At 53.0% G+C, this 26,183-nt stretch overlaps 1 protein-coding gene across 1 annotated transcript in view; it reads left to right on the top strand.

The window, feature by feature from the left end:
• LOC132437672 (uncharacterized) overlaps positions 1 to 26,183 on the top strand; it is a 182,470-nt gene that overhangs the window by 41,466 nt on the left and 114,821 nt on the right. The window contains exons 9-17 of the mRNA XM_060031004.1: positions 1,757 to 1,887; positions 8,018 to 8,121; positions 10,184 to 10,349; positions 17,435 to 17,620; positions 17,748 to 17,900; positions 19,413 to 19,557; positions 21,872 to 22,030; positions 22,837 to 22,961; positions 25,483 to 25,677. Of these exons, the coding sequence (XP_059886987.1) occupies positions 1,757 to 1,887; positions 8,018 to 8,121; positions 10,184 to 10,349; positions 17,435 to 17,620; positions 17,748 to 17,900; positions 19,413 to 19,557; positions 21,872 to 22,030; positions 22,837 to 22,961; positions 25,483 to 25,677 (1,364 nt within the window). The remainder of the gene's footprint in view (positions 1 to 1,756; positions 1,888 to 8,017; positions 8,122 to 10,183; positions 10,350 to 17,434; positions 17,621 to 17,747; positions 17,901 to 19,412; positions 19,558 to 21,871; positions 22,031 to 22,836; positions 22,962 to 25,482; positions 25,678 to 26,183) is intronic.

Raw genomic sequence — 26,183 nt, 5'->3', positions numbered from 1 at the left:
GCCTCTCTTTCTAGAAGTTTCTCTCGGCTCACATGGCCCAGGCTTGGTCTTGGCCTCCTCCCTGGGTGGTCCTCAGTGGAGATGGAATCTTCTGGTTCCCAGCTTTTGTGGGAAATCCATCTTACATCTGATGACCTTTCAACCTGACCATTTTGGGGGCAAACTGACTCAGGTTTCCTGATTTTCTGGAAAGTTCCTGCCAACATGTAGCCTCCCCTGGAGCTTGGGTCCCTTCTATGATTTCGCACAGAAAGAAACAAGCAAGGCATGCATCTGAGGAAAAGAGTTGTTTGTTTTTGTTCTTGTTTTCCATGGTGGAAAAATGGCTATTTCCCTGAATAATGAAATAAGGGTAGTTAGTTCTTACTGCCGACAGTTGGGAAGGATTTACTGTGGGCCAGTATCTGTGCTGAAGGCTTTATGGGGATTATTTAATTTAATTCTCATCATGACCCCATTAGGAAGTTACTGTTATTATTAGTTGTATTTTTCATTTAAGGAAAATGTTTCCAAGAGATAAAATGACTTGTTTGAAGTCACAGAGCTAATGAGAGCTGGGACTTGGACCCCCGGGGTCTTTTCTGTAGCCCTGGTGGGTTGAATCATGTTTGCCTCGGAGGACAGACTCCCTGCCTGCACCACCCTGGGGAGAACCCAGCAGGTGGGGACTGAAGCCCTGGGTCTTCCCAGCATTCCCTCTGGCTCCACGGAGCCCAGGCTGAGATTCCAGGCTGACCTGCCCCCTGAGCCCTCCCTCAGGCACAGACACTGGCAGTGACTGGGACATCTAGTGTCAGGACCTGGCGGTTCCCCGTTGAGTGGAATGACCTTTTCAGACATACATTTTTTAAACAGCTGTAGTTGAGATGTAATTCACATACTGTGCAACTCATTTATTTAAAGTGAACAATTCAGAGAATTCCCTGGCGGTCCAGTGGTTACAACCCGGTGCTTTCACTGCTGGGGTCCTGGGTTTGATCCCTGGTTGGGGAACTAAGATCCCCGTAGCCGTGTGGCGTGGCCAGAAAAAGAAAAAAAAAGTAAAGTGAACAATTCAGTGGCTTCTAGTAGAGTCAGAGTTGTGCACCTATCATCACAATCAACTTTACTACGTTTTCATCACCCCAGAAGAAACCTTGCACCCATTTGCTGTCACCTCCTGTTCCCCCAGCTCCTGGCAACCACGAATCTACTCTCTTCATTAGTCCATTCTGGACATTTCATGTAAATAGAATCATATAGTATGTGACTTTTTTTTTTCTTTTTTTTGGCCGCACTGTGTGGTATGCAGGATCTTAGTTCCCTGACCAGGGATCAAACCTGTGGCCCCTGCAGTGGAAGCGCCGAGTCTTAACCATCGGACCGCCAGGGAAGTTCCCAGTATGGGGCCTTTTATGACTGGCTTCTTTCACTTCCCAGAATGTTTTCAAGGTTCATGCATGTTGTAGCATGTGTCACAGCTGAATAACCCTCCATTGCATGGATGAAGTTTTCATGTTTTCTCTGTCAGTCCCAAGAGGGCTTTGGAGTCAGCTTATTTGGCCATCCCTTACTGATGGCCACATAGACTGCTGCCCGTCTTTTGCTGTTAGCAGCAACACTGCCATGATTTTCCTTATGCGTGTTCCCCTCAACTGTTGCCAGAAACATGTTGAAGGAAGCGTTGGCAGGGTGAGGGGGTGGCTCCCAGGGGTCCTTCTACTCACTCTGGCTTGTCCCCCATGCGGTCATCCCTGGCCAGCACTTCCCATCTCAGATCCAGACGATGGAGACTTAACCCCAAGAAGCCTGTTGTACGAATGGGAGGAGACACCGTCCCAGGCTACGGTGGCCATGGTGGCTGCATCAGTGAGGAAGCTGTGCCTGGCTCAGACCACAAGCTTCGAGGTAAGTGGCTTCTCCAGCCACAGGCCAGAGTCTGCCTGGGGCCTGGTTCCCTGGGACACCTTCCTCTTCCTACCAGATCCTTTACGGTCTACTTGCTCAGATGTTCAATATCAGGACTGCTGTGTACTGTTGCATAGGTTGTGCACTGCACAACTATGCCCGGTTGTGATAGCAAAGAAGGGGAAGAAATCTAGCTGGTGTGTGCAAGCCTTGGCCTAGTGCAGGTTGGATATGAGCTTAGAGGAGGCCTTTTTCTCCTCTGTCTGTCTTTGGGCAAATGGTCCTTTTGGGCTCATGGACTAACCTTCTGGACCTGGCCTGTCCTAGAGATCTCTCAGGAAATCTCCAGCCATACCCAAGCCTCAGCATTGAGGAGTTTCCACCAAGTCAAAAACACATGTCCCAGGCCTTCCTTGGAATTCCCAGTTGTTTAAAGTCAAGGGGTGGACATGATGTCGAGGTCTCATAGCTCAGAGAGTTTCAGAGGTCTCTGAGACATCTGTCTGGTTCCCTCCTTTGTGACTGATGACAGTGTTTCTGAGAGTACCAAGACCATGCTGTGATGATGTGCCTTCTCCCTGCCTGTTTTGTTCTGAGACAGAGCCCTCCACCTGCCTGTAAGAGAGCCCTGAGGAAGGCTTAACGCCGTCCCTGGGGAAAGAAAATGATGCATCTGGGCTCCGTGTGGAGCCTGCCTTCCCACGTTCTCCTCCTGATGGGACCTTCCACATCACAGGAGCAATGTTCCTATTGGCAGGGCCCTGGCTTGCCTAGCCTGTGAACTCTTCGGTTTGTTCAGCAAGATGAGGGGCTTACGCTGTGCCCTTATGACGAATGAGACAGAAATAGTCCCCGCTTTCCCAGAGCCTAAGATCCAGCGTGGGGGAGATGGATGGTAACCACTGCAAATGTACAAGGGTTTTAGCTGTTGATGGGCACTGAGAGAACAGAGCGGGGGCGTGGCTGAGTGGCCACCTTAGGCCAGGGGTCTAGCAGGGTACACTGGAGTTGAGACCTGGGCTGGTCCCTTGGGAATCCAGGGGACTAGTGCTCCAAAAGGAGGGTTTGGCCAGGGCCAGAGTCCTGAGTCTGAACCTCGCTGGGCGTGTTTGGGGAGCACGCAGCTCAGCCTGGCTGGAGCTCGACGGTGAGGACCGGTGGGGTCAGGTCCTGCAGGGCCTCGTGGTCAGGATGCCTTCCAGAACATTCTAGGCCCATAGTAATCTTTGTTGTAAGATCCCTGCCATCCACAGCTCAGGGCTGGATGTCACCAGTGACATTTTGGGGACTTTCACTGTGTCCACTATTTCTGCCCATCTCAGCATTGCTGATGACTTCAGCGTGAGAACCCTAGCCTTTCCTGGAAGGCATTAAAGATGCTGGGATTTTTCTGATTCAAGTCCCAGGGCCTGTGTGCCGAGGAGAGAAGCATGGGGTGTTTTTACTTTGATCCCACAACAGCCTGGGAGGGTTCAAAATATACTTGCTTGTTGATTTGGGATGCCGCAAATTTATAAATGCCTGTTTCACTGGCTGCTTTCATAGGGCCGAGGACTTGGGGGCTGTCATGTGCCCAGCTGGACAGAAATAGGTCGTTCCAAGTGTGGACAGGGCTGGGTGCGGCCCCACTTCTAGGCATGGTGCCAGGTGTGCCAGGCACACCCCCTGCCCTCCGGGCAGCACTTGGGTAGGGGGCCTGTCAGATATATGGATGCCCAGACCCCAACCTTTGACGGCCTGGCCTGGCAGGTCTGGGCTGGGAACCAGGCATCTGGGTGCAAAGCTTTGTGTTTCTTAGTGTTGCTCATGTGAAGTCAGTGGAGAAGGATGTTGGAGGCCAGTGCCCGTCCAGCCCCAGCCTCAGATCCAGGAGTGCCTTTACTGCCGGAAATGTCTCCATCCGGAATTCTCAGCACCAGAGGCCCTCATGGATGCCTCTGGCTGCGGGAGGCGAAGCGTTTAGTTCAGGAGAGAACAGGGCTGGGGGCATCCAGACTGGGGTTAGCCCCCCTCGGTCCCTGGGGGGCTGGGCTGAGATGGCTCAGACACTTGTGTCCTGCTCAGATGCAGGAAGCAGAGCCAGGTCCCACTGCGCCTGGGATCATGGGCCCCAGGGGGCTGGGGAGACAAGTAGAGAGGGGAAGAGGGGTGAAGGGGGCAGGTGGGGGAGGCATGGGATGCAGTTTTAAATGATGGATGCCTGGGAAGGCCTCACGGGGGAGGTGATGTTGAGTAAGGACCAGAAGGAGGTGAGGAGTGAGTGGGGTGGATAGGGGTCTGGCGGGGGGACTGCCAGAGGGGGCGGCCCCAGCACGTGCGCCAGGGCAGGAGCTGCACGGTGAGCGAGTTTCAGCACCAGTTTGAGTGGCAAGGAGGCCTTGTGACTGGAGCGGAGTGGGAGGGTGAGAGGGGACAGGGTCGCCCCCTTAGGGGGGCACACAGATTGCTTTTTTTTTTTTTTTTGCCTCACCGTGCGGTATGCGGTATCTTAGTTCCCCGACCAGGGACTGAACCCACTCCCCCTGCAGTGGAAGCACAGAGTCTTAACTACTGGACCGCCAGGGAATTCCCCAGATTGCTTTTACTCAGGGTAAATGAGGAACCTTGGAGGGTGTTGTGATCTGATGTACATTTCAATGCTCACATTCTGGCTGCCGGTAGAGAATAGACTGAGGGCCAACGGGGTGTCGGGAGACAGTTAAGAGGCTGTTACAGTAACACAGGTAGGAGATGAAGGAGGCTTGGTCTGGGGTGATAGCGGGAGTGGGGTGGGGAGAAGAATCAGATTCAGATATAACGTGGAAAAAACCATATCTAAGGATATGTTGAATATGTATAAAATATGTTGAATATGTCATCAGTAAATATAGACTAGTATATATGCACATACCGAATGCATATTGAACACTCACACATGTACACACACATCATACATTTTGCGTGTGTATAGCAGAGACGCGTGTGCAAGCTGGCTGTTCACTGTTTCAGGGACCGGGAGCGAGCCAAGCCCCATGCTCATCGCTCTCTGGAATCCTTGATCTCGTGGCCCTCGCGGGAGTCAGAGAGCAGCCCCAAGGAGAGGGCCCTCAGCCCTGCGAGGTGTGGTCCAAGCCCACCAGCTAGTGGCTGACAGAGCGGGCTGTTAGTCCAGGCAAACCAGCCCACAGCAGGGATTCTCACCCTGGCACTCCTGACGCCTTGGGCCGCCTTGTGCACTGTCGGATGTTCAGCAGCATTCCTGACCATTACCCACAGATGCCAGCATCACCCGCAGCCCAGTCATGATAACCCAGAGTGTCTCCAGAGGCTGCCAGCGTCCCCTGGGGAGCACGGTCACCCCCACTGAGAACCGCCGCTCTACATCCTGTGTCCTAACCGGCCTCCTCCCGTCTGGCCCCCTGACTGGGCATTTCCCCCGCCAGAGGTGGCTCGGGGGCAGGCGTGCTGTGGGCCTGTGTCTCCCCTCCTGGAGACTGGCAGTGCCGGCCCCAGAGGGTGCAGGGTGGCTGCCCTGTATTTATAGTGCTAACAAGGAAACAAATTGTTCCCACTAGGGAGGTCCCCTGGGCTGGGGGTGAATTACCAAGGACCTTGTTCCTGAAAATGGCTTTTCAGGGATGCTTTGGTGCACATCAAGCAGTGCCTTGGCCTCCCCGGGAGGACTGAGGGCCCGTCGGTTACCGGGGGGACCGACCCCGTGGGCTTCAGCTAAGAATGCCTTTGCCCCTCCCCATTGCTGATGGGCAGGAGACAAGATTGGTTTTTCAGTCTGGAAACAAAACCAGGACTCAGGACTCAATGGAGAGCAAATTCCCCAGCCTGACCCCTCCGCAGAGAGGCCCCCCGAGTTTCCACGTGGGGGGCAGCGGGCTGGGATGGCCAAGAGCCTGATGGAGTGAAGGAGAGGATGGGGAGAGAAGCAAGGCGGGTCGGGCCCCACCCCCTCCCAGGGCTGCCAGGGAGGACGCCTGGGGAGGGCACAGCTCCTGACCACCATCCAGGTTGCTCGTAATAGGACACCCAAGTCACAGATATTGATTCAGCACCGACTGTGTACAGCGAAGTGTGGACGGTGGTGCGCGAGGCTGGCTTGTACCGATTTGCCAGAGCCAATGGTTAGATTCCAGAAATCCTGCAGACTGGTTGTTAAATGGACATTACTAAAGACTAAGTTATACCGACTTACAATGAAAATGAATCATACTCGAAACAAAGGTAATGAATGCTCAAAATCATCACTACCTAGTTATCTTACTACATTTTAATCTTTGCACTGGAGGTTATTTGCATCTACCGCAGGGTGGAACTGTGACGCAGTGTCGTGCTTCTGCACAGTGATTCCCACGTCTGCGTTCAGTGATGGCACACGGGCCGCTGGTGACGGGCTGCAGTGGCAGTATTCACACCTCGGAAACTGGCAAACAGGGCTGGCTTTTCTTTTTTCCCATGGCCTTGAGTGTAGGATCCTGGTTAAGAGTGTGGGTCCAAGTCTCGCTCTGCCACTTAGTAGCTCTGTGTCCACTGGCGCCTGACTTAAATGCTCTCTGTTAAGTGAGGATAATGACGGCCCCTCACAGGGTTAAGGTCAAATGAAATGGTCCCTGTAAAGTGCCTAGAACAGCACCTGGCACACAGCTGAGGCTCCAGAGAAAGTAACCGTTGTTATTACCGTTTGCATAGATGTTGTTAGTGGCGATGGTGGGGACGGGCTTCTCGCCCAGGAGGCAGGAATGACAGCCTCCTTCCTCCACCCGCAAGCCTTCCGGGATGAGCTGCTACAGCCCTTCCTGCTGTGTCTGGCTCTGGAAAGCTGTTCCTGAAGCCAACACTTGCAGCCTGAGGCCTCCCAGAGCAGGAGGCCTGCTCCTGAGCGGATGCCCAGCCAGCCCGGCGGCTGCACACGTGCTGGAGGTCTTAGAAGCAGATGTGTTCCGAGTCTAGGGATTCACAGATGATGCCCGGGCAAGGCAGCCACCAGCTGGAGGGAAATGCACCTGAGCCTGTCCGGAAGGCGGCGGGGCTCCTGGGGTAGCTGCCCCAAACTAGGCCGATGCTGGCCAGGGCCACTCTAGAGGTGGTGGTCGGCCCCGACAGGGGGCTGCTTGTGTGTCCTGCATGAGGAATTAAAGGCAGAACGAAGGGTCCCCATCGGCTCCACCGGCAGAAGGCACACGATGGGGAAGCTGCCCAGACCCTGGGGGCAGACGTGCTGGTGAGAAGGGAGGGGAGGGTGGTTTACGCTGGCCTGTGAGGGGCCTGTTTCGCGTTTGCGTCTTGCTGAGGTCAAGCTCTGTGCACGGGGACTCAGTCTCAGCTGCTCAGAGCAGAGGAGGCCTGAGGTGAGGCAAACCCGTCCCAGCAGTAGTGGACCCCTGGCTGGGTGGGGTGAGGGCTCATTCTTGGCCTTCGCCAAGCGCAGCGGGAAGCCAGGACCTCGTCACTCTTTCTGTGGCTTTGGGCTCGGGCCGAGGCAACGAATCTGAGACTGAAGAGGCACCGGGGAGGGAAGGCAGGATGTGGGGCCGGCATCCCAAGCCAAGCATCTCCTGAAACCCGAGAGGTGCGGGCTCTGAATAGAGTCCTTTATTTCCTTGGGTTTTTGGAGACTTGGTGACTGTGCTGCTCAGACCTGCAGACAAGGGGCAAAAACTGCAAACCCCTGTTGATTAGCCATCACTGCTCATAACGCTGAAAAACGTTCACATATTTTTTTCATTAAAAATATCAGAAAAGATGGCTATCTCACTAACTTTGTGAAATACGCTGACTCATTATAGTAACTAGATTATAATCGTAGTGAACATGTATCGAGCTTTTATTAGAGCATAAAGCCCACAAATGCAGATGCCGTGTCTCTTCTTCACCCGCACATCCCTGGCCCCTAAAGCATGCCTGGCATGTAGTAGGTGCCCAATAAACGCTTGTTAAATTAAAGAAAAAGAATGGGCCAGCCTGTGTGCCAGGAGCTGGGATGCAGTGGAAGGAAGCCCAGACGAGCAGCCTCATCTCTTTGGGTCTGTGACACCGTAGGCAGGAGATCCTAGTGTTTCCAGCCATGCCTGGAGGCAAGGAGATGGATGAGGTGACCCTTGCGGTTGGGGCCTCTCACACTTTCCTCTCTGATTTCTAGGCCGCAGAGCTGTTCCTGACGCTGGTGTCTGAGCTCCGGGGCCTCTCTGCGGATGAGCTCATGGAACTCTGGGAACATTCTTTTTTCAAATGCCGAGACAACTGGTAAGGGCCTCTCCCCGAGTCGGGGGCTGGGCCAGGAGCTGCCTGGGGGTCCTGGTGGGCTGGGTAGTCTTGATGCTGTCCTAGGTCCCCACTGAGAGATGGGTGGCGACATTTCAGCTCATCCCTGTGATACTGACTTGTCGTCCTTCAGTCTGGGGACGCCTGCCAAGAAGGCGATTAAGAGGGGAGCTTGGAGGGTTCCCACGGGGGCTTCGGGAGACTGGAGGCTGCAGGACCTGGCCGGATAAAGACCGGCATTGTTCCCTCCCCACACAGGGACCCTCTTGCTGAGAGCTGGAATTAGCATTCCAATGCGCCTTGGGTACCCTTCTCCTGGGGCTGGAGGGGTGCTGGGCAGGGCTGGGACCTGCCTGATGTGAGGCCAGCAAGGGGTGTAGAGAGACCCCCAAGCGTGGAGGGGAACCTCTGAGGACCTAACTCCATCGGCTGAGGGCTGTGCAGGGGAAAGCTTGCGGCTCCTTCCCCGAGTCCAGCCGTTCACTGGACCCCTGAGATCCGGATTTCAGGCTTGTGAGCTTTTCAAAGGCTCTCAAAAAGATTTTGAGACCTGAAAAAATTTTATCGACTTGGAACTATGAAAGACCCCCATCCCCAAACCAACATTACCGGATGTCTAATTGAATGACCACCAAACTTAGTAACTAATAAGGCACAGATACCTTCCAAGCGTTTTATGTCTTATTCACTCATTTAATGCTCACAATGACCCCATGAGGTAGGTGGTTTTATTATTCCTATGTTACAACGTGGAAGGAAACCAAGGCACAGAGCAGTTAGGACACTTGCCCAAGGTTACACAGCAGAGTCGGGATTTTTGACCCAGGTGGTCTGTGCTGCTCCATCGAATTCTTATGGGCTTAAAGATAAAGGATATTTGACTTGGGCACATTTTAATTATCTTTGGTGTAGGAAGGGGCCCCTGAGTCTTCCTGTGGAGCTGCCTGTTCCCTTCGTGACTCACCCTACTTGTCACTCGGGATTTTCCCACAAGCCCCTGTGTCTCACTTGTCTACCTAGATGTCGGGAATCAGGGAGAGGGGAGACCCTCCCCAGCTCTAGAAGTTTCCAAGAGGACTGACACTCTTGAGAGATTTTTCTTGCCCTCACCTCCTCCTCCATTTCTGTCCAGAGGCTGGTTTTCCAAGGCCCAAATCTATGAGGAAAATAGAGGAAACACAAGGGCAAGAGATGGGAAGGACAGGTAGGACATTCCTCAGGTGAAGTGGCCTGTGTTCCTGAGGGCTCACGCTCATCTTGGGGCTGGTCTTGTCATCAGCATTCCCATTTTATAGATGAGCAAATTGAGGCCAGAGACTATTTATGGGCAGATGGTGTGTGTGGAGCGGGGCAGTGGGGGTGCCTGGTCTTTTGTGGCCATGGATGCCACTCATCAGGGTTGATGGGGTGGGGGGGGTCCCAATCTACCCCCCCCGTGTGCCCTGCTGCCTCGTGTGACCCCAGCTCTGGGAACCTCCCATTTCTACTGCGACCTATGCACCCACCCCCGTTCAGTCATCATTTTCCTGTTTAGACCCATCATTGTGCAAAGGTTGGAAACCTTTCTGGAACTTCTCAGCCTTTCGGTAATCTTAAAAAAAAAAAAAAAAAGGGAGAAGATCCTGATGTTGGGCTGAGAGCATTAGAGGTTTAATGGGAGGCAACCTGCTAATTGTTGATTCCTGTTCTATGCAAGGGGTTCTCACCCTACATGGTGACCATGGTTGGTTTCTGGAGAGCAGTGGGCAGGGACTCATGTCGCCCCAAACCGCTGTGTCTCCAGGGTGGGCAGCACTGCAAGGGTTTAGACTGGACTGCTGGTGTCTCTGTGGCCCTAAGAGCACAGGCCCCCGGCCAGGCTGCCTGGCTCCCAGGCCCGGCTCGGCCCCTTCCCGGGGCTGTGAGTGTGGACAGGTCCCTGCTGTACCTCTCCGAGCCTCTGATCGCTCCCGGATGACCTGAGGCTTCACAAGAGATGTCCTGGAAGGCTCCTGGGGTGTGTGGGCCGCCATCATGATGTTTCCTGGGCCTCTCTCCATCTCAGGCGACCGCTGGTGGATGCCCTGCCCCCCTGTGGTACCAAGCCTTGCGTGAGCCTCATGGCGGAGCTCATTGTGTCCGGGGAGCTGGAGGCAGATGAGACAGAGGCATGGCTCTGGTCACTGGCGTTTGTCCCGCAGCCCACAGATGCTATGGTCCACGCGCTGCTGGTGAGCCTCTGCGTACCACCCCGCCCCGTGTCATCCCTCCCCTGCTCCACTGCTGATTGGGTGCGGTGGGGAGGGGTGGGGGAACCTTCTGTCCTCCGGGCTTTGTGCCAGTGCCTCGTGGGACCAGTGGAGGCAGGTCAGAGAAATCTGGGTTTGAGTCTCAGCAGTGTCCCTCCCAGCTCTGTGATCCTAGGCAAGTGACTTGACCTCTCTGAGCTTGTTTTCCAATCTGTAAGATGGGGATGGAGCAGCACTTCCCTCTTGGGCTCATGGTGAGAAATGAGATGCTGAATGTGAAGCAGTTCTCCCGATGCCTGGCACAGAGTCCAAGCGCTTTAAATTAGAGCTGCTATTATTCCTGTAATCAAGCATATTTAATGAATCTTGAGATTAGGAAAGCATGTGAAACTAGGCCAATAATTTCTGACAGCACAAGGAGGTCTTATTTAACCCCCCCGATGCCTCTATGAAGTAGGTGCTTTTATTACTCCCATTTTACAGATGAGGAAACTGAGGCCCAAGGAGGCTGGGTAGCTGGGTGATGCAGCTGCTGTGCCTTTCCCTTGGACCATGGGGGGTGTCCGCACTCAGCTGGTGGTGGGGTCACTTGTCAGTCCTCACCCTGCTGTCCCAGACTGGTAGTGGGCCAGGATTCAGAGGTCACCAGTGGGGAGTGGAAGCGGTGATGGGCCAGCCAGGGTCCCTGGACCTCTGTGCTGGCTGATGAGGGGGTCTCCAGCAGGATCTTTCAGTCCTTCATGCTGGAGGGGCTCTGGCCACTCTCCAGTTGGAGTGTAGGGAGCATTCACCCCTGGCCTGACCCCTGACCCACACCTCCAGAGTTTGCAGTGGGGCTGTTCTAGGCTGTGTGGTTGGCTCCATTCATTAGGGAATCGGGCACTGACCTGGAGCCAGACGAGGGCCAGGCCCCAAGGGGCATCACCCATAGCTCATGGCCTAGCAGGTGACACTCTGACCACAGGGACGTCAGCGCCATCCAGGGCCTGCGGAGGCTCAGCCAGTGCTGGGCAGGGTCGGGCTCCCTATTCCTTCTTTCTTTGTTCGGCATGAATGCAGTGGCCAAAAGCACAGACTCTGGTGCCTGGTCCCTCTGCTTCAGAATCCAACCCTGTCCCTACCAGCACGACCTTGGGCAAGGTGCTCCACTCTTCTGTGCCTCGGGTGCCCGTCTGTGCGGTGGGAGTAACTCGTAGGGTGATGGTGCAACTAATAGTTGTTGTGACGTGGGCTAAGTGTTACGTACGCACTGGTGTCGCCGCTGTGACCACTCGCCAGGGACACGCCGTGAGCAGAGCAGGTGGGAGTCTCGGCTGTCTCGGAGCCCAGGATCTTCTCTCACCTGCTTCTCGTAGGTTCTCATCCTGCAAGACCAGAGCTTGCACCTCTCTGGACTGTATTTGCTTGTTCTCTCAACCTGTCACAAGGATGCACATGTGCTGAGCTGGGCATGTGCTGGGGATGCAGGCTTGCTTTGTGCAGCCTGAAGCGGGAGGATGGAAGGGAGAGGGGGGTAAGAAAACGAGGGAGGGGGAGGAGGAGGGAGGGGGAGGGAGGAAGGCAAGAGATGATTATTATTATTATTATTTTTTGCGGTACACGGGCCTCTCGCTGTTGTGGCCTCTCCCGCCGCGGAGCACAGGCTCAGCGGCCATGGCTCACGGGCCCAGCCGCTCCGCAGCATGTGGGATCTTCCCGGACCAGGGCACGAACCCGTGTCCCCTGCATCGGCAGGCGGACTCCCAACCACTGCGCCACCAGGGAAGCCCAGCAAGAGATTATTTTAATACACTTTTTATTTTAGGATAATTTTAGATTTACAGAAAAGTTGCAGATAGTACAGAGTTCCTGTACACCCCTCCCCATCCCCCATTATTAACATCTTACATCACCAGGAGGTGTTTACTACAGCTAAGAAACAGACCTTTTGCTACCTTACTGTTAACCAACTCCAGCTGTTCAGGTCCTACTGCTTTTTCCACTAATGTCCTCTGTCTGTTCCAGGGTCCCGCCCAGGGTCCTACGTTGCAGTTAGGGGGTGTGTGTTCTTACATTTTAAACTATACATTCAGGAGACTGCCCTGCTCTTAAGTATCCAGTTTGATGTTTTCGCATCCGTGTTCACCTGTGTAACCACCCCTGGACAAGATATAGGACATTTCCAGCTCCCAGTCGGTGACCCCAAAGGTCACGATGATTCTGACTTTTCTGACCATCACTAGGTTTTGCTTGCTTTTGACATTCACACCCGTGGGCTCGTGTGCATCTGGAGTTTGGCTTCTTTCTCCTACGTTCTCTGTGAGATTCTGTCCGTGACGCGTGTGCATGCACACGTGTGTGTCGGGACTTTGTTCCGTTGCTGGGCTGTATTAATGGTGTGTTTTGCTGAGCAGAAGTTCTTCATTTTGGTGAAGTCCAGCTGATCAGTCTTTTCCAGCTAGTGCTTCACCTCCCCAAGGTCATGGTGCTTCCTATGTTTTTTTTTTCCTACCAGCTTAATTGCTCGGCGTTCTGGGGAGGGCTGGTTTGGATATGAGGAACTGGGTTTGGGACAAGATGAATGGGTGTTAAAGTCACATTGGAAAAGTGGTCATAGGCTTAGGGATGATTTCATCTTTCCATCTTTAAAGATTAAAAAAAGAGAAAGTTGAATATTTGAAGCAGACTTTTAATTGAATTGTTTTTTTAAAAATACTGTTTTATTTATTATTTATTTATTTATGTTGACTGCTCTGGGTCTTAGTTGTGACATGCGAACTCTTAGTTGCTGCATGTATGCGGGATCTAGTTCCCCGACCAGGGATCGAACCCGGGCCCCCTGCGTTGGGAGTGTGGAGTCTTACCCCCTGGATCGTCAAGGAAGTCCCGAACCAAACCTTTTTAAGTCAGAGATTTTGGCATTAAGATCTGGCGTTCTGACTCTTGTGAAATTGAGGGAGGCTGGCAGTTCTGGACAGACCCCCCAGGGCAGCCGTCAAACAAGCAGGGTCATTGCTGTCTGGACTCTCTCAGAGCCCAGGCCTGACACTGGCCCAGCTGTCCTGGCCCTGTAGCTCCCAGGTGGGGCCTGGCTCCCAGCAAACCAAGTGGCTCCAGCTGTCCCGCCCTCCCCACAGAGCCCTCCCAGGCTTCTGGCTCCATCTTTGGCCCTGGGAGGGCCCAAGTCTGCCCTGCCTTCCTGCTGGCAGCCTTCCTGGGGCAGAGCGGGCAGAGGTGAAGGCCTCTGGCAGGCAGGAACCCTCATCCCGCAGGTCTGAGTGGCTTCTCGCAATCTTTTCATAACCCCTGCATCCCAGCTGAGCCCTGCTTTCCCTCCTCTGTGTTAAGAAAACAGAGTGTTTGTTTTCATTTGCCAAATCTGGAATAACATTGCACATGCTTTTCCAAGCCACAGGTCCCCGTTCCCCGTTCCTTCCACAAAGGAAACACACACACACATACACACACACACACGTACCAAGACTCACATACGTGTACCCTGAAGATGGTTACGTGGGAACATATGGGGACACACACCCACAGGGGGACACATATCCCCACGTACCCACATATTGAGACATATTGAGACGTACACACCAGGGCTCACACGTGTACCTGGACATGCCATACATGTACACACACACACCAGGACACTCACACACGGGGACAAGTAGGGACATCCACCCACACCTGGACACCCCCCCCAGGATAAACTGGGACAAGTGTGCATTCTCACACTGGGACTTGCATGTGTACATACGGGGACACACCCACGTCAGTACACGTGCACACACACATCAGGGCACACTCGAATGAGTGCACACACCCACAAACACTGCGATTCTAAAACACACACACACTGAGATGCACACACACAGATACCCTTGCGTGGACACACAGACCTGGTTAAGACCATGAACCCAAGGGAAGAACAGCTGGTGCAGAGGCTGTATTTCCCCCAGGCTGCCAGGCGGTCCCTGCTCTGGGCTGTAGGAATAATCGAGGCCACTGTCTGATGCCCAGTGCCCGGGTCTGGTTTTCACAAATGAGCCCAGAATATGTATTTTGAGAAACAGTGAGTGCAGGGGGAGCGCCCAGCCTGGGAACCAGACCCTACAGGGTCAAGTTTGGCTCTACCACTTTCTGGCTGAGTGACCTTAGCCAAGTTACTTAACCTCTCTGTGTCTCAGGCTCTAAGCAGGTGACATGTGTGCCCTGTTAACCGCAGAGCCTGGCACATAGGGAGTGCTGTGTGTTTATTAAATAAAATACGTCTTTCTTGGTTTTCCTCCGAGAGGCCTAGAACCAGCGTTCCCCTCTTCTGAGCCCCCCCCCCCCATTTCTGTCTTCCTCTCAGCTGAAAGCTTCAGTGCCCTGGGGTAAGGGTGGCTGAGCGTCTGGGGGAGCTCTGCTGAGCAGCTGGAATGACCCTCCTCCGACTCAGCCTGGGCTGAGTCCCTGCCACTGTGAGGCCCCCGGAAGAGAGGGGCCTGTCTGAGCTGGGTGGGTTGGGCAGTCTGACCCCCAAAGGAGGGCTGGGTCTCCTCCTGCTCTTCAGGGAACCAGACCGAAAAGGGCCCCAACATGTGCTGTGGGAGAGTCTTGATTTTCAGGTAGTTTTCGAGCTGATTGATAAACATAGCCATTATTAAAAATTAAATGATTGGGGCTTCCCTGGTGGCGCAGTGGTTGAGGGTCTGCCTGGCGATGCAGGAGACACGGGTTCGTGCCCCGGTCCGGGAAGATCCCACATGCCGCGGAGCGGCTGGGCCCGTGAGCCATGGCCGCTGAGCCTGCGCGTCCGGAGCCTGTGCTCCGCAATGGGAGAGGCCACAACAGTGAGAGGCCTGCGTACCGCAAAAAAAAAAAAAAAAAATTAAATGATCTAAGCTTGCAGTTAGAGAAATCATATTAAAATAAAGGTACGAGATGGATAATTTATTATTTATATTTGGTTGCATGGGGTCTCTGTTGCAGTGAGCGGGCCTCTGATTGCGGTGGCTTCTCTTGTGGAGCACAGGCTCTAGGCGGGCGGGCTTGAGTAGTTGTGGCACCCGGGCTCAGCAGTTGTGGCGCGCAGGCTCTAGAGCGCAGGCTCAGCAGCTGTGGCACACGGGCCTAGCTGCTCCGCAGCATGTGGGATCTTCCCAGACCAGGGCTTGAACCCGTGTCCCCTGCATTGGTAGGTGGGCTCTTAACCACTGCGCCACAAGGGAAGCCCCGAGAGATGGATAATTTCTAATGCTCTTACTATGCGGTCCCGTGTCCACACCCTCAGGCTTATTTGCATTGCTTGTGTCGTGTGTGGACCAGTCACGGGAGGTGTGCCTGCTGCTGACTCCCCATCTCTTCCCAGATCCCTTGTAGTGACTCAGCTCAAATCGCCAGGGTGGGAGCATTTACACCATGGAAATTGGCAAGCACTATACACAAGGGACTTTCTTATTTCCTGGGTCTGTTACCAAACTCAGGTTCAGCTGCTCACCACTAAAAAGCCAATAATTCGAGAGGCAAGTGTCAGTAGAAAGGAAAGTTGCTTTAATCAGAAAAGCCGGCAGTCTGGGGAGAAGGTGGACTTGTGTGTTGAGACCAACTCTGAAGATTCTGCTCAGCCGTGACAGTTTTTAAAGGGAAACACGGGGGGAGAATCTCAGTGAATCACTGGGGCAGGAGATTGGGTTCTGCATTGTTCTGTGCATGCAGACTGGCTGACTCTCTCTTCAGATGTTATCTTGCCTGCGTGATCTGCTTGCAGGACTCCTTAGGGGGCTGTTGGGGGTAGAGAGCTAGTCATTCTTTATTCTTACTTTCTTCTTACTTCTTTTTATCCAGGAAAAGAATCAGCAGGTTAGGCAAGGCATGGTGTGCATTCAGAAGAGCATAAGTCAGGAGGAGTCCGTTTTAACTGCTTAGTGATCTCATTCCTATAATTGGGCTTTTAGGGTTAGAGGGGGGACAGAAATGGGTGAACAGGAAAGGGGCAAAAGAGCTGCTTTCATCAGTATGTGGGCTGGGCAGTTGCTCACCATTTACACTAATGCTACTGGCTGTGCCTTTCCATTTGGGTTCTTTTGGATTGGACCCAGGGCCACCTCTGTTAAAGACAGTCTCCACTCAGAGCACATCCTTTCCTCTTTCCACCTTTTTGCCCAACTTCCTATCAAGACCCTGGGAGAAGAGCAAAGCCAATGCTGGGTGCCCTCATGCCCCCACCAGGTCCAGGACAGCATGGTCCCAGTCGCCCCAGCTGACAGGCGGGAGGTACAGTGGCCTGGGAGCTCTCTCAGCCCTTGCCCATTCATCCCTCTCACTCCCAGAACTGGGGGCGGGTGATGCTGTTTGGAGAAAACCAGCCTGGCTGGGCGGCAGGACGCAGCTTGTCTGCTTTCCATCTCCCCTGCTGTAGACAGGGGACTGCGACCACTACTTGGGGATCCTATGATCCCAGAAGAGATGGTTGGTCTCTCGTGCGGCTTTACAGAAGGGCATAAAAAGCTGGCTTACTTGTTTTGCCCATTGATCACAGAGAGAGAACTTTGGTTTTATTTCTTACACGTTTCATACATCTTGGGAGGTGGCAGAGCCGTGCCACCCACCCGGGGTGGGTCCTGACACTTTGTCGGAGGTTCTTCACCATAGTCCACCCAGAAGAAGCTCACCACCCCCACCCTGCCCCCCCAGACTGGTGATGTAGCCCAGGGTCTCTCAGCCCTGGCGCTGTTGACATGTGGGGCTGTCCGCTGTCTGGGAGGACGTTTAGCAGCATCCCGGGTCTCTGCCCACTAGATGCCAGCAGCACTGTCCCCCATCTGTGACAACATCCCGTCTCTAGACACTGCCAAATGTCCCCTGTCCCACACCCTGAGGTGTGGTTCTCCATCCTCGATGCACATGAATGGTCATCTGGGGTGTTTTAAGAAATGCCCCATGCAGGTCCCTCCATGGACAACTTATTCAGACCCTCAGGGGTGGGGGGCCGGGGCCTCTGTATTTTTAGGAAGCACCCTAGATCTGCACATGGCGAGACCTGTGAAGGACCCCTTACCAGGCTTCTCGGCTGGGGTCGGGGGGCCGGTTTCTGTCCCCAGCCACTGCTTCAGACGCCGGAGGCCAGCCCCAGCGCCTTCCTGGGCATCTCAGCTCTGGTGCATAACCTCTGTGTGTCTCTGGACGGGCCCTGCGGGCAGCTGCCTGGTGTTGGCTCCCTCATGAGGATCCTGGAAGACGCCTTGGGTGCCAACTGCACCTTCCAGGAGCCCTCAGACGCTGACCAGGTGAGGACAGCCCCATCCTGGGCACGGCCCCTTGATGGGGTCCCTGTCAAGTGGGCGAGCTGTAGCCTGAATGGGTGGGCTGGGCGTACCCGTCAGGCCTCAAGGCCCCACCACCATCTTGTTTCAGCTCCAGCTCGTGCTGAAGGCCATTGGCAATGCCGGTCTGGCGGCCGTAGCTCTCACCCCCAAGCTGAGCACTTGTGCATCCCTGAGGAGCTGCCCCCCTGAGATCCGGCTGGGGGCCATCCAGGCCTTCCGGAGGGTTCCCTGCTCTGCAAACGTGAGCTTCTGCATGTTATTTCATTGTGGTTGGCATTGGGCAGTAGTGGGTCTCAAACCACTGTTCACTTCTTTATTTGCTCATTCATTCATCACATGTACCGAGCACCTGTTATATGCTGGGCACTGTGGTAGGGACTTGCGTGAACAGGTGTCCAGGTCTCTGTTCTCATAGAGCCTGTGTCTATGTGGGAGGCATATATTTATCAAATAAATATACAAATAAGTATATGATTACAAACAAACTATATATAAGCCACCTGTGCTGCAAACGCTCTGGTTCAGGGGTTGGCAAGACATGGTCCATTATCTATATCCAGCTTATTGCCTGATCTTGTATGTAAAGTTTTGTTGGAACACAGTTGTGCCTGTTCATTTATGTGCGGTCCGGGCTGCTTTTTTGCTACGACTGCAGAGTTGAGTAGTTTGCAAGAGAGACTGCATGGCCTGCAAAGGCCAAAAAAAATTGACTCTCTTTCCCTTTACAGGAAAAGTTTGCTGACCCCTGTACTAGCGGGTCCTGTCTCACTTAGAGTCAAAGCCAGAGTCCTTATAATGACTTATCAGGACCTGTGGTCTGACCACGGACCCACTAGCACCTCTTGGCTTCACCTCCTACTTCCCTCACCACCCCCACACTCCTCATAAGGCACACTGGTCTCCCTGTTGTTCTTCAAGCCTGCAGGGCTTACTTCTGTCTCAGGCCATTTGCACGTGCTCTTCTCCCTTCCTGGAATTCCTTTCCCCTGTATACCCCCAGGCTTTACTCCTTTACCTCTAGAAGGCCTTTACTTAGAAATCGCTTTGCTGTCAGTCTTCCTTGGCTGTTTCGCCTGAGATGGGCCTCTTCGAGCCCCCACGCCTCCGGCTTCCCCATTTTATTTTTCCCTCTTTAGCAGTTATTATCACTTAATGTATTATATATTTCACATATTAACCTTATTTAGTGTCTGTCTCTGCACTAAAATGTAAGCTTCAGGTGGATAAAAGCTGGGTTTGTCTTGTTCATAATTGGCACCCAGCACCTCGCACCTTGCCAGGCACATAACGGGTGCTCAGTAAATATTGCTGCATGAGTGGATGGGTAAATGGCTGTGCTATGAAGGAAACCAACAGGTGATGGGGCAGAGAATCACGGGGTAGGGGAGGTGGCTTGCTTAGGAAGGGGGGTCGGGAATACCTCCTGTGTGTCCGTTGCTGTGCTGTGCTGTTCCTGTAAATGAAGTTTTCTTGGAATGCAGCCACGCCCACTTGTCTATCCCTTGTTACCTGTGGAAATCGATGAGGCTCTGGCCGGCCTGTGGGAGGATGGGGATTAGCAGTGACTGGGGAACCTACCACCTCCCACAACCGGGCCACAGGTGAGAGTGTCTAGAGCAGCTCTGGAGACGTCAGGAGAGCTGGGGCAGGGCATCGGGGCCACCTGCTGGAGCCAGTGCAGATGAGGGGACATCGTGCTTCTGGGTGGAGGTGGGTGGTCCCTGAGTGATGACTTTCCCCCTGCCCGAGGCAGCGATCTGTGCTCTCCAGCCTGTACCAAAGCCCCGAGGAGGATGCTGAGATCCGCATCAATGCCTACCTGGTGCTGATGAGGTGCCCGGACGAGGAGGTGTTTGCCCAGGTGCGGCGCACCCAGGCAGGAGAGCCGTCCACCCAAGGTGAGCAGCTGCAGGTCGGGGTTGGGGGGCTGGGGCTGGCCTGGTGCCACCTGGTGGGTGCAGGGGTTCAGGGGCACGCTCACGCTCCATCCGTCAGGTGTTCTGTCCCCTTCCCGTTCCCCTTCTCTTAGCACACTGTCTGGACAAGTGGCCTTGCATGCTCCCCTCCCCCACGTGGCAATTGAACAACCTTGGAGAAGTTGGTTCTCTGTGGTCCTCAGTTTCCTCATCTGTAAAGTGGGGTGGAAGTCACTGAGTTCCCTTCTAGCCCTGGTCAGGTCATGGCACAGTACCTGGAGGAGAGACTCGAGGCAGAGGAGGGACAGTGTCTCCGAATCTCAGATCCCTTGTGGGGTCAGAGTTCCCTTTAAACAGGTGGAACTTCAAAAAATAGGTTCAACTAATTTTCAAAAAGTTTTTACATAATGTACAGTGAGTTGACATAATTTTCAGTGAGCTGAGAGCCTGGGGCCTGCCAGCCTGGGTTCAAATCCCAGGTCAGCCACTTCCTACCTGTGTGCCTTTGGACAAGTGACTAAACTTTTATGAGCCTCCATCTTCATCTGTGAAATGGGCATAATAACAATACCTCCCTCGCAGAGGAAGCATAAAATGAGTTGGTACAGGAAGACATTTAGAACATTGTAAGAGCTGTGTGCACAGCTGTTACTTTTAATGTTATTATCACCATTGTTATTACTACTATGTAGCCAAAACTTCAAAGCAGATGGCAAAATATAAATGGAAAGTTAAAGTCTGCCTTCCATGTCTCCTGATCCCTAAGTCCTGTTTCCTGAAGGTACTGACCGGGACCAGTTCTCTTGTGTGTCCCATCAGAACGTGTAGTGTACGTATGAACATGGGCGTGTATCTCCTTAACAGCAGTAGCAACTCAGGATCATGTTATACATGCCATTTTGCTCCTCAGTGCGTCTGGGAGCTCTTTCCACATCGGCACACTTGGACTCTGAGCTACAGCTGTTCGGTGTTCCACTAGGAGCTTAACCGTCATCGACGTTACCAGCCCCACCGATAGGCACTTAGATTGTTTCAGGCCTTCTGCCATGAGGAACAACAACCAAAATGAATCTCTCTATATATCCACTCCTGGGCCCTTGTGCTAATCTAGCCAGAGGAAAAGTAGCCAACGTAAAGGGGCACACATTTTTTTTTTTTTTGCGGTACGCGGGCCTCTCACTGTTGTGGCCCCTCCCGTTGCGGAGCACAGGCTCCAGACGCGCAGACTCAGCGGCCATGGCTCACGGGCCCAGCCGCTCCGCGGCATGTGAGATCTTCCCAGACCGGGGCACAAACCCACGTCCCCTGCATCGGCAGGCGGACTGTCAACCACTGCGCCACCAGGGAAGCCCAGGGGCACACATTTAAAAGTCTGAAGTGATACTGCTAAACTACCTTCTAAAGAAACAACAAACCCCGCCCCCTTGCCAAAAGGAAAAGAAATGGTGCTACTAGAAGTTGCAGCCCGCTGTTGGCAGGTTCAGGGGTGGAATGGGGGTGGGAGAGGGGCCTGTTCTGCATCAATAGGCCACTGGGCCAAGCCCTCAGAGGGGATCAGCCAAGGGACAGCCTCGATGGAGGCCCTGGGGTATCAGGCTTGCACGTTGCCTGATGGAAACAAAAGGCAGACTCAGCTCTGTTCCATGTGGATTGTTCCAGAAGCTCCCTGCTGGGCATTCTGAGACATCCTCTGGGACAGGCAAGAGGACTGGGGTTCCCAGTTAGAATAATATCCTCATTGGTGCTCTCATTTCATTTTTACCACTCTAGAGAGCCTCAGAGGGTCCCCATCGTGGATTGCATGTCACCCCTTTCCCAGCGCTGAAAGATACTCAGTCCTTTAGGTCCAGCCTCTGCCCTTGACTGATCTGCACAAACAGCCCTGAGAGAGAGGTCATTATAGTTCATTTTACAGATGAGGACACTAAGGCTCAGAGAGGTGGAGTAACCAGCCCAAGGTCACACAGCTCATAAATGGTGGAACTGGGATTCAGACTTGGGGCTCACTTTCAAACTAGGACTTTGCCCACAATAGCCCCCTTTTCCTTCTGGAAAGCATGTCAGAATGCCCTGCACAGGCTAGATTTCTAAGTTCCATTAAGGCACTGCTCTTTGCCGCCGTTTCTTCAAAGAGGACGTGGTTCTCAGTAGCTAGGCTCCTGAGAAGCCCCTGGTGGGTGGAAATAGCAGGACCCAGGAAGGGGGGTTGCGGGGTCTTTTCTCTGGGTTGTGCCAGCGCCAGGTCCTCCCTCACCATTCCCCCCTCCCCTCCCCACTGGCTGCGCTGGGACTCCAGTGGGCTCCTTTGTGTGGAGTCATCTCCTGCAGCTGCTGGAGACAGGCGACCCCCTGAAACGGGCCCTCCGGGAGGCCATCCCTGAGGACATTGTCAGCCAAGAGTTCCATCCAGAGACCTGGAAACACTCGTCCTACTCTGACGTCACCTTCCGCTCAGGTACGGGCATCCTGGGCAGGTATTGTCCTGCTCTGGGACCACAAAGGCTTGGGGACCTGGGAGTTCTAACTCCTGAGGACATGTGGATCAAAGATACCGTTTCCCAAATGTCAAATATTCACATGCCACTTGCTTGATTTTTTATTTTTATCTTTTTGCTGTATCCAAAATAGCACCTGACATTTTTGTTGGAAGAGTTAAAAAATAGTTAAGTGTGAGCCGCTTCATAGCATTCAGCTGAATAGCGCTTCCATCTTTTCTCTAAACTGGTTCTTTTAAACTTACACTTATTCTAAAAGGAAACCTTTTATCCCTACCATGAGTGGAAGATCAGTTTAACTCTGTAAAAATAGGGTTATCCTAAAAAAGAAATGCAGTATCCGTGAAACACTGTTGTTCAATTCTCATGGATCCTTGCCTGCCGAGGGCTGTGAATTTGAGAACTGCTTTTTCCTGGGTGAAAAAAGGAGATTAGCATCGAAGAGAGACAGCTGCCTCCTTGTAATTAATCAGAATCAAAAAGGGACCCTGTTCTAGCTTAGGTACCCAAGCCCCCTCAACTGCTCAGCAAGTCTGGGGGTGGGGTGGTCTGGCTGCCCCCTCTCTGCCTATCAGCAGGTGTGGGTACATTTGTGACCTTTCTGTTCTGACCTTCCCTCTGCCCTTGGTAAGGCTTAGGTCTGAGCTTCCTATCCTGGCCAAGAGGATGCACTGTGTGTCTGGCCCTGTCTCCGGCGATGGCCCCTTGGTGGCCAGCTCCCACCCGGTTAACGGTGTGGTGTATACTGATCCTCTGTCTGTTCTAGCATCGGGCAGCCTGGGAACCAACCTGGAGGGGACCCTTCTCTTCTCTCCGGCCTCCTTCCTTCCCCGTTCTGCCACAGCCAACCTGACTGTCCATGCCCTTGGTCGTGCCTTCAACCTCCTAGAGGTAAGAGGGGGCCTTGCTTCTCCTCAGGGCCTCTCCTGGGCTTGGGACCATTCATCTATCTTTCCATCCATCACCTCTTGTATCTATAGATCTACTCTCACATCTTATACTTCCAGCTTTTGACGTCTACCCACCCGTCTGTCTGCCTATCCACCCATCTATTCACCCACCTACTGACTGATACATAAATCCATTCAACTACCACCCACCCCATCCCTCCTTCCCTCCCTCCTTCTCATCCATCTCGTCCGTCTATGTACTTTGCATCGTCTCTCCATCTGCCTTCTCACCTACCCATCTATTCTTCCAGTTATCATCCGTCCACTCACCTATCCATCCTTCTACCCACCCACCCACCCATCCATTCACACCCCATCTGTCATCCATCCATTATTCATCTATCCATCTCATTAATCTCTCTCATCCATCTACCCTCCCACTCATCTCTCCATCTACACTTTCACTCAATCAACTATTTATTCTCTCAGTCACCCCCCATCCATCCACCTAGTCACCTACCCACGTACCCATCCATCCACCTGCTCTTCCATACGTCTATACCTCTTCTCTGTCCATCCATCCACCTATCCATCCTTCTGTCCTCATCCATCTATTCATTTATGTACTTGTCTACCCATCTCTCCATCTACCCTCTCATTCACCTATTTATTCATCTACCCTTCCACCCACCCATACATCTATCTATCAGTCTCCTCACCCACACATCTCTTCATCTGTTCTCCCACTTATCTATCCATCCTTGCATCCATCTATCCACCTGTCATCATTGGACAATATCCATCTTCTACCTGACATGTACCAGGCCCTGTGCTGGGCTCTGAGAATATGATGATGAACAAGAGAGACATGATCTCTGCCCGCTTGGTGCTCACAGCCCAGAGAGGTAGACAGATAAGAAATGAGTAGACACATTGATGAAACGATGGCAACTTTAAGTAGTGTGTTTAGGGAGGTGAAGTTTCAGCTGAGATCTGAAGGATGAACAAAAGCAGTCATGTGAAAAGCTGAGGTAAGAGCCTTCCAGGGAGGGGGCCCAGTATGTGCAGAGTTCCTGAGAAGAGAAAGGGATTAGTGTGTTTAAGGAACAGAAATAGAGTAGAGAACAGTAAGTGCAGGAGAATGGTAACGTGGGAGCACAGTGAGGGAGTAGGGCCGTGTCGAGGAAGGGTTTTGAGTTGGCAAGTGATAACTTGAAAGTTCTGGCTGTTGTGTGGAAAATGGATTGTGGGGGGCAGCAGCGGAAGAGGGAAGATCTCTGAGGCCGCATGTCCAGCAAACTTTATTTTTATTTATTTTGTGTGTGTGCGTCTGGCAAGTGTTGATTTTTCTTTATTGTCCAGCAAACTTTAAAGTAATGGCTTGACTTGGGACCCTTCCATCTCTTCCCCCCAGGTCCCTGTAGCTTGTCTGAGGGAGGGTGCTCTGTGCCGTATCCCAACCCTTTCTAATTTATGGAGAACAGGGAACCTATCATCCAAACTTTGCCCGCGGGGCTCAAGGCTGACCCTCTGGTGATTTCTCTGCAAATGCTCTCAGAGACACTTGGATGGGAGGATGGAAAGAAGGGATGCAAGAGTGAGTGAACAGATGGGTGGATGGATGGGCAGATGGAAGGAAGGAGGGACTTGTTCATTCATCCATCAGATTTTGAGAATCAACCAGCTCATCTGTTAGTCAGGGTTCTCCAGAGACATAGAACTCTTTCAATAGGATTATGGAGGCTGACAAGTCCCAGGCCTGCAGTCAGCATGCTGGAGAGCCAGGAGAGCTGATGGTGTAGTTCCCGTCTGAAGGCAGGAAAAAGCCAGTGTGCCAGTCTGAAGGTAGGCAGGAGGAATTCCCTCTTATTTGGAGGAACGGCAGACTTTTGTTTTATTCAGGCCTTCAACTGATTGGATGAGGCCCACCCACGTTATGGAGGGCAATCTGCTTGACTCAGTCTACTGATCTAAAATGTTAAAGCCATCCAGAAATGCTCTAACAGTAACGCCTGTAATAATGTTGGACCAAATATCTGGGCACCCCGTGGCCCAATCAAGTAGACACAGAATTAACCATACCACCAGGGGTTGAGTGTGCTTAGTGAATGAGACACAGGTCCCTGCCCTCATGGAACTCAGGATCTTGCAAGAGAGACACACAGATTAGTCTGAGTGTGACCTTGGAGTAGTGTGCTTGACACTCAGAGGAAGGAGTGATAAATTTGGCTGGGGGAGGGGAGGGGGACTGTGTGAAGGGAGTGATATGGGAATTTAGGGAAGGCTTCCCAGAGGTGGTGACCTTTGAACCAGGGCTTAAGAATCAGTAGGAATTCTTGCTTTGTGGCCCTTGCCAGGTAGATCTGGAGCTTGATGACTTTCTAAGATTGTACCTCTTGGCCCTTGGGCCTGGCTGGACCCTGGGGAGCCCAGGGCCCCCTGTTCAAGCTCCCAACCCCATAGCTCTTTGTCAACCTTGTGACTGGGTTACTCCTCCCTGAGCCCCTGGCTTTCCTTCCTAGCTGGGGCTCCGGCTGGAAAATGCTGAGGAAATAGCCAGCAGGCTATTTGGCCCAAAGTCATTCTGGGGGCAGGAAGAGGAGAGACAGGCCCAGGCGGAAAAGCCCCCAGAGCCAGGACCAGGGCCTACACCGCAGCCAGCCAACCCCGCCTGTCCAGGAGAAAGGTCCAGAAAGATGAGAGACCTGCAGCGGAAGGTAAGGGAAGCGCCCAAGCCCACCTCACGCCCACTCCTCTACGCCGTCAGGTGGCAGCTTGGGCTTTGGGACTGGGGGACCCAGGTGTCCATGAACTCTGACCCTGCCCTCCCACCCACTTACAGAAGCAAATTTCCGGTCCAGATCTCAGTAGTGAGCTGTATCACGTACATAGAGAAGTGCACACCCCGTGTGTTTCCCCCAGTGGAACACATCTTTACAACGAGCGCCCAGACCCTCATCAGCTCCCCAGACACCCTCTTCGGTCCCCCTCTTCTGATGTACCCACCCATACCCAAGGGTAACCACTGTTCTGACCCCTAAAAGCATCAATGAACTCTACTTTAAAATCAGCTTTGTTGAGATATAATCAAACTACAATAAATAGTATGTGTTTAAAGTGTACAATTTGATAGGTTTTGACATACGTATATACCATGAAACCATCACCAACTAAATCAACATATCCCTCACCCCCAAAGTTTTCTTCGTGCTTCTTAATCCCT

Source organism: Delphinus delphis, chromosome 15 (genome assembly GCF_949987515.2).
Source record: "Delphinus delphis chromosome 15, mDelDel1.2, whole genome shotgun sequence".
NCBI classification, from domain to species: Eukaryota; Metazoa; Chordata; class Mammalia; order Artiodactyla; family Delphinidae; genus Delphinus; species Delphinus delphis.
This window is presented reverse-complemented; position numbering and strand designations above follow the sequence as displayed.